General features: G+C 45.9%; 1 protein-coding gene across 2 annotated transcripts in view; it reads left to right on the top strand.

Moving 5' to 3' along the window:
• The first annotated feature begins 5,432 nt into the window (after window positions 1–5,432).
• POLB (DNA polymerase beta) overlaps window positions 5,433–12,407 on the top strand; it is a 46,995-nt gene continuing 40,020 nt past the window's right edge. Inside the window, exons 1-3 of one of the 2 annotated variants that reach the window (XM_073622325.1) lie at window positions 5,433–5,672; window positions 9,876–9,933; window positions 11,542–11,608. In XM_073622325.1, the coding sequence (XP_073478426.1) occupies window positions 5,612–5,672; window positions 9,876–9,933; window positions 11,542–11,608 (186 nt within the window). In that variant the 5' untranslated portion in view covers window positions 5,433–5,611. Of the gene's footprint in view, window positions 5,673–5,696; window positions 5,758–9,875; window positions 9,934–11,541; window positions 11,609–12,407 lie in introns of those variants that run through there. The other variant, XM_073622326.1, reaches the window with a different exon arrangement.

Raw genomic sequence — 12,407 nt, 5'->3', positions numbered from 1 at the left:
CATCCAAAGAAAGGAGCAGAGAAGGCATTCGGTGGTGTTCTACCCATTGTATGATGTCAATAAATCGCCGGGTCCCGTCTGATGCTTGTCTCCCCGGTATGAAACCGACTTAATCTATATGTATCAATTGATTCATAACCTTGGAGAGTCGGATAGCTAATATTTTTGCATACAGTTTTGTGTCCGTATTTAGTAAGGAAATGGGCCTGTAATTCCCCGGGGTGTCAGTTGGTTTACCTGATTTAGGAAGAGTTACTATCAGGGCTTCGAGACATTCTTTTGGGATTTTCCCTGTAGAGGCATATTGATTAAATGTGGTGCATAAGTGGGGAGAGAGGATGTCGTTGAAGTGTTTATAGTATTCATTAGAGAACCCATCCGGTCCTGGGGCTTTGTGTAGTGGAAGGGATTTGACGGCGTTAAATACTTCCTCTTGTGTGATTGGGGTAGACAGTTCGATTACTTGTGTGGGAGTCAGTGAGGGAAGTTGTATGGACGAGAGAAAGCTTCTATTTTCTCGGTACTTGCTGGGGAGGTGGTTCCCTGCTCTTGTAGATCGTATAATTGTGTGTAGAAGGACGCAAACGTATTAGCTATGTCCAATGGGTTGGACATGCGCACCCCTCTTGAGTTTAGAAGGTGGGGGATTTTTGTACGTGCTTGCTGACGCTTAACTTGTCTGGCCAAGAAAGCTCCAGATTTGTTGCTAAAGGAGTACGAATTTAATTTCAATCGTTTGACATAGTAGTCGAATTTGTTGTGTAAGATTTCACTTAGTTGGAGTCTGTGGTCTCTAATCATGTCTAAAGTTGTCTTAGTGGGTGAATTTTTGTTTGTTAATTCTAAGGTCTTTAGTTTTTGCAGCAGTGACTCTATCTCCGCTGAGCGTCTTTTACGTTCTCGGGCACCAAATTTGATGAGTAGACCTCGCAGAAAAGCCTTATGGGCTAACCATACCATAGACTGATCTTCTATAGATGCACAATTAATTTTAAAGAAATTCTCCATCTCGGATTTAATCTCAATTTCGTACTTTGGGTTGGTAATGAGGGATGAGTTCAGTCTCCATAGAGAACGATTTGTTGGACAGGTTTGGGGAAATATTTTCAAGGATATTGGGGCGTGGTCCGACCATGTGATGAGACCTATATGTGATTCTGAGGTGGCCAATAGTGCTTTTTTGTTTGTAAGGAAAAGATCAATCCAAGAATTAGAATTCCCTGGGTCAGAATAGAATGTATAGTCACGCTCAACGTCGTGCATGCACCTCCAGGGATCATATAAATCTTCGCTGTCTATGAATGAGGAGAGAGCAGATGCCCTCCTTCTATCTGAGTTAGTAGAGTCCAATGTGGGGTTGGGGGTGTCATTAAAATCACCGCAGATAATTAATGTGTTGTTTTTGTAGGGTTCCAGATTAAATTTAAGTTTTTTGTAGAATTTTTTTTCAGAGGTGTTGGGTACATAAACATTCACCAGAGTCATGGGGTGATTATCAATGGTGGCGGCTAGAATTATAAATCTGCCTTCATCTGTGACTACGTGATGTAGGGTAAAAGAGACTTTGGCGCTAATAGCTATCATTACCCCACATTTTTTTTTTATGTTGTTGGAGAGGAAGTACTGGGAGTATTTTTTATGGGTACAAGATGGCGCGTTAGTATTTGAGAAATGCGTCTCTTGTACGCATAGTATGTCTGCGTGTTGGGAACATGCTTCTTTCCAAAGAAGATTTCTCTTAAAGGGGGAGTTAAGCCCTTTGGCGTTAATAGATGTGACCTTGAGCATCATAATTGTAGGCGTTGGAGGTTGGTTTACAGGAACTGAGCGCGACTATAATTTTGTATACAGCTGGCTGCTATAAAGAATGGATATTGGACACTAGTAAGATTTGAGAGTTATAACAAACAACTTAATAGCTCTTATTAACTGAAAGAAGGTAAAACAACTGTTGCAACTCAGAGTGTGAATAATACAGATTTTGAACTATCAGTAAAAATACTTCACACTATTAGAAATAAAAACAAAAGAAAAACAATACAGACAATTCTCAGATAACGCAATTAATGAAAAATTGTGAGCGAATGTTTGACTAGGTGTGCACGGCACACTATAAAGTGGTGGGAGGTGGAGACTAAAAATTCGCCCAAGCAGGATATATCTAAGCTGGGGACTAGTAGCCCTAAGATAGCATTAGGTTTTATCCGCCTTGTTTGGTTGGCGTTGAGAAGGAGCAGTTGGGGATGCATCCCGATTGTGTGGCCGGTGGGATGTCGCAGGGATGGGTAGTAAGCCCCAGTTAGTTAGCTTTTTATATCCATCTTTAGGTGATAGGATTGGGACTGTTTTTTGCTGGTAGGTAACCAGAAGCTTGGTGGGCTATCCCCAGCGATAGATGATTTTATGCTCCTGTAGAATTGAGGTGACCGGGGTATATGCTCTATGTAGTTCCATAGTAGCTGGTGACAGATCCACAAAGAGGGATATTTTAGAGTAGGGTGCCAGTAGGGGTCTGAGATTTCTCGCCGTGTAAAGAATTTGTTCCTTTATGTGGAAAAAATGGATTCTGGCTAGGACATCTCTGGGAGTTTCCACTGGCAGGTGGTCTGGCTTTGCGATTCTGTGTGCACGATCTATGAGTAGGTCGTGAGGAGAGAGATTAGGAAGCAGAGTAATAAAGAGCTGCTGTAAATATTTTTTGAGCTCATTGGGTGGCACTGACTCGGGGATCGCTCTGAATTTTATATAATTTCTTCTGGACCTGTCCTCGAGGTCTGCCAGCTTCAGTTTAATTTTTTGGATCTCATCCGAGTGATGCTCGTGCGCATCAAGAAGCTCATTATGAGCTTTACTCATTTCAGATATATGTTCCTCAGTTGTTTCAGCTCTGTCTTCCAGACAGTCAAGCCTGTCATGTGCTTTTGACAAAGATAATTGCAGCTCCCTGTTTAAATCTTTTTGTAGAGTAAGTAGCATCGACTTAAACATGCTTTCCGACACCGGGTTGTCAATTACAGGGATATTTGCCAGGGAGGATGGGTGTACGAAGCTGAGAGAAGTTGATTCTGAGGAGTTCCCATGATGTTTCTTGGCCTGGGGAGTTTTGTTAGGTGAATTGCAAGGAGAAGAGGCGAGGCTCTTACCTCTGTCCTGCTGTTCAGCTGTTGGATCTGAAGCTTGAGGAGGGAGACTATCCATGTCTTCTGTGTCCCACGATCCTGTTAGCTCTGCATTTTGCTGATGGAGTTGCTGAGCGCTGCTCGTATGGCCATGCTGTGCTGCTGGGAACGGAGAGTGGCCGGCGCCATCTTGCTTATGTCTCTGTTCCATGGGGCCGAAATATTCAGTCAGGCGGCGGGGTTGTGGCGGCGGATTATGCCTCCTTGACATGCTGGTTCGCGTCCCGATGTTCTCCCCTCGCTACTCAGGGAGAGGGGAGAAGCTTGTGGCTGTGTGTCGCTGTATATCCCAGCTATGGAGCGGAGCTCGTGACTCAAGCTTCCATCCCGCTCCACGGCTAGCCACGCCCCCCGTCAGGAAAGCAATTTTGCATGCGTTCCCAACACACACAAATGTGAATTTAGGCTAAATGTCTCGGTTACATTGGCGGTCATTGTAAATCTTACCATTACATTGGGGTTTGGTGTACAATCCTTTCATTCACACTAGTGGCCAGTGTGAATCCCCACTTACATTGGGGCTTACTGTGAATGCTCCTATTACATTAGTGGTCAGTGGAAATCCCCATTAGAGTAGTGATCAGTGTAGAAATTCCTCCTTATATTGGTAATTGGTAAAAAAATCCAAACTTGCATTTGTGGTCTGTTTCGAATCCTCCCTTACATTGGTGGTCCATGTAGAAGCCCCCTTTAAATTGGTGGTGAGTATAAATCCCCTCTTACTTTGGTGGCCAGTGTAGAAATCCCCCTTTATTGGTTCTTGATGTAAATTCTTCATTACTTTGGGGATCAGTGTACATTTCCCTTTACATTGGTGGTAAGTTCAGAATTGCCCTTACACTAGTGGTCATTGTAAATCCCCCCTAACATTGGTGGTCAGTATAGTGTCAACTTACATGGAGGTCATTGTATATTTCCCCTTACACTGGTGGTTGGTGTATATGCGCCAATTACATTGGTGTCAGTGTAGAAATCCCTCTTTATATTGGTGGGTGGCGTACAATCCCCTGTTACATGGTGGTCAGTGCAAATTCCCGCTCACATTGGTGGTCAGTGTAAATCCCCCCTCACATTGGTGGTCATTGTAAATTCCCCATTACATTGGTGGTCATTGTAAATCCCCCCCACTATATACTTGCCAAAGATTTCCAGCTTTGCTCTACATGATTTAGAATTTGCCACAGTGTACCGGCTCCTAACTAATCCCATCCCCTCACCACTGATCCCATCAAACTCTCAGCATTGCCACTGATCCCACCCCTCCCCCAGCATTGCCACTGATCCCAGGAGTCCTATAATCCCTAGGAGTTTTCTTTTTATTGATGGGTCCCCTCACCACCCCAGTCCACGGGGTGGTGAGGGGACGGTGGGGGGGGAGGCAATCAGTGAGGAGATGATGTGCTATAACCTTTAGCAACCAATCGGTGAGCAATAATGATGTGCACTAATCTCTTGCAAACAATCACTGAGCGGTAAGGATATGCAGTACCTCTAGCAACCAATCAGTGAGCAGTAATAATGTGCAGTAACTTCTAGCAACCAATTAGTGAGTGGTAAGGGTGTTCAGTAATCTCTAGCAACCAATCAACAAGCAGAAGTCATGTGCTATAACCTCTAGAAAATAATCAGTGAGCCATAATGTGTGCTGTAACCTCTAGCAGCCAGATCAGTGAGTGGTAATGATACACTGTAACCTCTGGCAACCAATAACAATCGCTGCCTGATCTGATTCAGTAAACTGATTTTGAGTCTAGCGGCTATTTATTGTATATCTCAGAGCAGGTGTAGAGCAAAATTAAAGTTTGCCCAGGGTCCAATCAATATTAAAGACGGCCCTGATAACCGGCATTTGTTTGTGATCAGCTGTGATTGGACACGGCTGATCACATGGTAAAGAGCGAACGTCATTGGCTCTTTACCCTGATCGGTGAGGTGCTGTATCCGGGGGACACAGCTCACCACTAATGGCAAGAATGAGAGTACAATAGTACAATAGGCTGGGCAGGAATCGGTTAAATGGTTGAAAACAAGCAGTGAGGAGGCAACATATCACCTCTCTTCTGCCTGTCAAACACCCTCTTTTTTAGAGAGAGATGAACGAGTTTCCTCTCAGGTTATAGGTCCATAGCATCATACTGTATAGATCCCACTCCTATACTTATAGGTTCACAGCTGCCTATCGCTATATCGATGGCTCTACTCGCTACTGCCACCAGATGGCAGTAACCATCCAGGCACCACCCATGCCCCCACTGCGTCTTAGCCCAGGTCAAACAAGTCCGACGCATCCTAACCAGCGGCCCTTACGTCATCGCTATCACGGCGGAATTACGTCGTACGCCACGTCCTGCGGCCTGAATGGAGAGTAGGATCCGCGGCCTGTAGTGATTCCTGGTACCGGTATCAGAGCCTCCCGAAACGGCCTAAAAAAAATGAGTAAGAGGAAGGCACCCCAGGAGAGCCCGAATGAGGGAATAACCGACTTCCTCGTAGGTGAGAGGACGGAATGACGGTTTATATATCTGTATGGAGATAACAAAGCCGGGTGGGCAGAGCGGTGTGTGTGGGCACACTTGGGGTGAGCAGCTCGCTCTTTTCCCTGGCCTGCTGACAGATTCCAGGACAAGTCTGAGCCTGACAGGGAGATGGAAGAATACAGACCATGGCTGCACACCCTGTCCATGGACATATAGAGGATGATATGTGTGAGAGGAAGGAAGCCAGGCTTCTGATTGGTTGTCTCCGCTTTGGTGCCCAGCAGAGACTCACAGCATGTCTCGGGGGGCGGGGGGGGCTTCCTGCGTATGTGTGGGGGGGGCTTCCTGCATACGTGCGGGGGGGCGCTTCCTGCGTACGTGTGGGGGGGGCGCTTCCTGCGTACGTGCGGGGGGGGCGCTTCCTGCGTACGTGCGGGGGGGGGCGCTTCCTGCGTACGTGCGGGGGGGGCGCTTCCTGCGTACGTGCGGGGGGGGCGCTTCCTGCGTATGTGCGGGGGGGCTTCCTGTGTACGTGCAGGGGGCGCTTCCTGTGTATGGGGGCGCTTCCTGCGTACGTGCGGGGGGGCGCTTCCTGCATAATGCAGGGGGGGCTTCCTGCGTATGTGCGGGGGGGCGCTTCCTGCATAATGCAGGGGGGGCTTCCTGCGTACGTGCGGGGGGCGCTTCCTGCGTACGTGCGGGGGGCGCTTCCTGCGTACGTGCGGGGGGGCGCTTCCTGCGTATGTGCGGGGGGGCTTCCTGCATACGGGGGGCTTCCTGCGTACGTACAGGGGGGGCTTCCTGCGTACGTACAGGGGGGGCTTCCTGCGTACGTACAGGGGGGGCTTCCTGCGTACGTACAGGGGGTGGCTTCCTGCGTACGTGCAGGGGGGGCACTCCCTGCATACGTGCAGGGGGGGCTTCCTGCATACGTGCAGGGGAGGGGCGCTTTCTGCGTACATGCAGGGGCGCTTCATACGTGCGGGGGGGGGGGCGTTTCCTGCGTACGTGCGGGGGGGGCGCATCCTGCGTGTAGGGGAGCTTTCTGCATACATTGGGGGGGGAGCTTCCTGCGTACGTGCAGGGGGGGCAGCGCTTCCTGCGTATGTGCAGGGGGGGCAGCGCTTTCTGCGTACGTGCAGGGGGGGCGCGCTTCCTGCGTACGTGCGCGGGGGGGGGCACTTCCTGCATACGTGCGCAGGGGGGGGGGCGCTTCCTGCATGCGTGCGGGGGGGGGGAGTGTGCTTCATGCGTAAAGGGGTGGTGCTACCTGCGGTTGGGCTTCCTGCGGGGAGGGGTGCTTTGTGTGGGGGGCACTTCCTGTGTATGTTTGGGGGGGGGGCCTTCCTGCACATGCACAGACATAAGCAGGTTTTTTTTTTTTTTTGTGCGCAGATCTCTGCCGTGTCCCAAAGCCATGCAGCTTGCCTGGAGTTCCCATGGCGCACATGTGTTGTAATCTGCTAAAGGGAGCGCAATGTCTTTCTCACATAGGAGACAATACGGAACTGTTCCTCTCTAAGACACACTTTAACCACTTCAGCCTTGGCAGGTTTTACCCCCTTAATGACCAGGCCATTTTTTGCGATACGGCGCTGCGTTGCTTTAACTGACAATTGTGCGTTCATGCAACGCTATATCCAAATAAAAATGTTGTCCTTTTTTTTCCCTACATATAGAGCTTTCTTTTGGTGGTATTTGATCACCTCCTGCGTTTTGTTTTTATTTTGTTGTGCTATCAACAAAAAGAGCGTAAAATTTTGAAAAAAAAAAAAAAAAAAATTTACTTTCTGCTATAAAACCTATCCAATTAAAAAAATCTAATTTCTTCATTAATTTAGGCCAATATGTATTCTTCTACATATTTTTGGTAAAAAAAAAAATCCCAATAAGCGTATATTGATTGGTTTGCTCAAAAGCTATCACGTCTACAAACTATGGGATATATTTATGGCTTTTTTATTTTTACTAGTAATGCCGGCGATCAGCGATTTTTTTTTTTTTTTTTTTTTTTTTTTTTTTTTTTTTTTTTTAGCAGGACTGCGGCAGCCAAATTGGGCACTGAGTGACACTTTATGGGGACCAGTGACACCAGTGCATAGTAACATAGTAGGTAACTTTGAATAAAGACAACAGTCCATTCAGTTCAACCTGTGTAGAAAATCATTTCCCATATGCCCTTAAATTGTTTTAGTTAAAATGCATGTCCAAGAGTCTTTAAAAACTATCCATACTTCCTGCCGACACCGATTGTGGAAGAGAGTTCCACATCCTTACCGCCCTGACAGTGGAAAACCCCCTATGCAGCCTAAGGTTAAACTGCTTCTCATTGTGTGGCCCTGTGTCCTTTTACACTCCCTCGGACTGAAAACTTTCATACTTATACTGGGATCACCGTTGAGATATTTGTATATCGCTATCATATCTCCTCTCAAACGTGCTTTAAAAAATGCACTGTCACTGTACTGATGACACGGGAAGGGGTTAACATTAGGGTCGACCAAAGGGTTACGTGTGCTCCTAGGGCAGTGGTGGTGAACCTTGGCACCCCAGATGTTTTGGAACTACATTTCCCATGATGCACGACTACACTGCAGAGTGCATGTGCATCATGGGAAATATAGTTCCAAAACATCTGGGGTGCCAAGGTTCACCACCACTGTCCTAGAGAGTGATTTCTATCTGTGTGGGGGATGGCTTAACTGGAGGAAGAGAGAGATCCGTGTTCCTAAATAAGCAGGAACACACGATCTCTTCCTCTCCAGCGAACGATCGGCAGGTCCCGGCGGCTTCATGGATAAAGGGTGGAGTCCTTCGCTGGGTGCTCTGGCTCAAATGGCCTCCAACCATTAAATAAACAGCTCCAAGAAAGATGTAGCTGGCAACTCAAGAATTGTTTTATTGACACTGCTTATCCTCATGTGAGGTATGTAGTATATACAGTGCCTTGAAAAAGTATTCACACCCCTTGAAATGTTGCACATTTTGTCATGTTACAACCAAAAACATAAATGTATTTTATTGGGATTTTATGTGATAGACCAACACAAAGTGGCACATAAAATGTGGAGTGCATTTGTATTCAGCCCCCTTTACTCTGATGCCCCTAACTAAAATCTAGTTGAACCAATTGCCTTCAGAAGTCACCTAATTAGTAAATAGAGTCCATCTGTTTGTAATTTAACCACTTGAGGTCCGGGCCATAGCCGAATGACGGCTACAGCGCGGACTTCAATTTCCGGGAGGCCCTCATGGGACGTCCTCCCCTGTGCATACGCACCCTGCAGTGCGTGCGCTGTGATCACCGAGTCACAGAGACTCGGATGATCACAGATCCGAGTAAGGGGCCGATCCCGGCCCCTCACCATGTGATCAGCTGTCAGCCAATGACAGTTGATCACATGATGTAAACAAAAGCTCGGTAATCGGTTTCTTTTTTTACTCACGCTGACAGGGTGAGGAGAAAAAAAAGCCGATCACCGGCTTATGTTAAAGGGACATCGGTCCCGAAGAGTAAGGAGGCACATATGCCTCATCTGAGCCTGCCAGTGCCATCTGTCATTGCCACCTGCCAGTGCCCACAAGTGCCACCTATCAATGCCCACCAGTGGTGCTGTGTGTCAAAACACATCAGCTGTTTTTAATCTTGACCTTCATGTAGCAAATAAAGATTTTCAATGGGATTCTGGAGTTGTCGACTACATCTTTCTTGGAGCAGCTCATTCATTTTACTGCTGGTTTTAATGCAGGTGTTAAAGGACTTATCTGTTTTTTTTTGTATTTTTTTTTAAATTTTATTTTGTTTTTATTTTTTTTTTATTTGTCAACGCAACACACACCGTTTTTACAGTTGTCACTAGAACAGGAACAGAGGGGAAATCTTTCAATGGGATCATCTGTTCTGGTAACAGTTACTATAGGGATCTTCAGTGTGGAGATATTTTTTTTTGCACTTCTTTTTGTGTCTTTGAGACAGGAACTAAAGGCAGATATCCCCAATAGGACACAGCAAAAAATTATAATAACAATTAATATATCAGGCTTGTACATTGATCCAAACAATTATATTACCCGATTTCTGTTAGAACCACCTTTCAATCACTCCTTTAGACATATTTGGTCTAAATTGATACATCTGGTAATAGCAGGGTATGGTGGAATTATTACAAATTTTATAGCAATGACATGCAATTTATTATCATATCCTTTGTATTTTTAGAACTGGCTAATTATGAACGGAATGTCAATAGAGCCATCCATAAGTACAATGCCTACAGGTGAGAACATTTGTGTCATTCACTGAACTCCTGCTTTTTGGGTAGTTGTCTTTGAAGTGGTTACAACATAGCTGTGATTTCTGATCTGATATACTGGTATCCGTAGGCTTTTCCAAATCTAGATGGCACATAATCAGATATTTTAAGGCCTGTGTTAATGAGCACAAGCAGAGCTGGTGCCTGAGGCCCCTTTCACACTTGTGCGATCTGTCCTGCGCACAGAGCAGCCTGAACCTTCTCTTCTGGGGTCCCCTGCAGAAGATCTTGGCTCCTTCTCTTCTCTGTGTGCCCCCAGAGCGAGCCGCTGTCTATGGGGGCACTCATGTGGACTCGATCCCTAGCTGGGCTGTGTGTGTCCATTTTTATTTTTACTTGCTTTAACTGACAGCATGAAGATCAAGTTCTCCCCTTTGATCTGCAGCTGAATAAGACAAAATAGATACAAAAGCAACAATGAACAATTTTACTTTGTATCTTGAACTGTGTTCATAAACGCCAAGTCAGATGGTTCTTTTTTTTTTTTTTTTTGACAGCTGCAACTGCTAAAGCTGTTGTATGTACACAGCAACTCCTGACTTTGTTTTCAGAGCTGAAAATTAAATGTAATGTAAAATTAATGTATAACTAAAGGCAAAACTTTTTTTTTTTTAGTTTAGGGATTAGAGGGATTAGAATGCTTGTCAGTTTTTATACCTGTGCCCCCATTAGGGAGTTTCACCCTTTCTATTTGTCCCATTATGATTGAAAGTGAAAGTTGAAGAAAATCACACATTTTGAGTTGTCCCCAGAAAAGTAATAGAAGGGAAATCTTCCATCTGGGTCACCAGGGGGTCCCAAAGAACTTCCTTAATTTGCAGGGATTTCCTCTCACTTGCTGTGCGGCTATGGGACAGGACGTGAAGGGAAATCTCCACAATGGGACACAGCTTGTGGGGAAAAAAAAAATTTGATAGGGATTCTACCCTCCCTTGCTCTATCCAAAAAAAAAAAAAAAAAAAGTTTTGCATATAGTTTTAAATTAAGGCCTCAAATGCACCCGCTCCCACATGGATGTCATATTGGGATGCAGAAGCTTTGTCCGTGCAGCTGCGCTTTCCAATAGACATCTGTGGGACTGCCAGCATGTGGATGTACACAACACCTGTGCATCCCCGTGCCGGCAAAACGCGGCCCTGCATGGGGCACGCAAGTAATCAGCCATGTGAACAAGGCCTAATGGCAATTGAAAACGGGGGATGGAGGGGGGGGGACATGGCAGAGGGGCAGAAGGACTGGAAGTGCTACACGCGTCCTTTGTACTTCAATTAGGTTTTTTGGGCATGTGTAGCACATCCAGTGTCCTCAACTAGTTAAGCGATTGAATGACTTGTTGAATCATTGAAAGAATGGTTGTACTAGGCAGTTGGTTGGCATGTGTTTCAATCTTCATAATTTAGCTCCTTGGAAAAAACACAGACAATGCCATATGGGGCCTATTAAATGGTCTGATGGGGGCAAAAAATGCTAGTAAGCATATTCATTTATTGTATTCTGCCATATTCTTACAAGAATGAACTGAGCTGTATACTGTTTAATAACTACTTTGTAACCTCATCCTCACCTTTGCAGGAAAGCTGCCTCTGTGATTGCAAAGTACCCCACAAAAATCAAGAGTGGAGCAGAGGCAAAAAAATTGGTGAGCACTAGTGTGTGTGTGTGTTTGTGTGTGTGTATACAAATGCGTGTCTTTTAGTCATTAATTTGATCTTTGATCCTTGGATCCTAAGCCCAAGCTCCCCATAGGGTTGTGACCAGTGCCGGGACAAGGTCATTTGCACCTAGGGTGAAGTAGCCAAGCGGTGCCCCCCCCCACTAAAATGTATATGCATTATGTGTGAGCAAAAATTCTCTCCCTCCCAGAAAAAAATAAAAAATTGAGCGCTAATCTTTACACTTACCCCTGAAGCATAATTCCCTTTGCAAGCCAAAATTCTCCCTCAAGCTAAAATTATTTCCCCTCTTCCAGTACAAATCCCCCCTCCCAGCTTAAAACCTCTCCCTCCCAAACGCCCTCCTCCTAGTACAATTCCTCTACCCCTCAAATTTCCCCTCTGAGCATTAATCCTCACCTCCAAATTCCCCTCTCCCCGCACAAATCGTCCCAAATCCCCTCTGCTAGCACAAATCTCCCTTCCTAAAAGAAATCCACTCTCCTAGTACAAACTCCCCAAAATCTCCATGGCGCCCAGGGCAGCCACCCCTCCTGCCCACCCTTTGTCCCGGCTCTGGTTGTGACTTTTGTTCATGCCAAGATTGAGCATCTCTCCTAAACTCCAGTGATTTCAGGGGGCTTTCCAAGGACAATACCTCAACAGATGCAAAAATATACATGGCCCTTTTTTAAAAGCACAGTGCACCACAACACGCATGATGCAGTGCGTAGAGCTCTATTGTAAAATGTGTTTGGGTATTGTTCACGAGTGGCACCAAAACGC

Source organism: Aquarana catesbeiana, linkage group LG03, assembly GCF_042186555.1.
Source record: "Aquarana catesbeiana isolate 2022-GZ linkage group LG03, ASM4218655v1, whole genome shotgun sequence".
NCBI lineage: Eukaryota > Metazoa > Chordata > Amphibia > Anura > Ranidae > Aquarana > Aquarana catesbeiana.
This window is presented reverse-complemented; position numbering and strand designations above follow the sequence as displayed.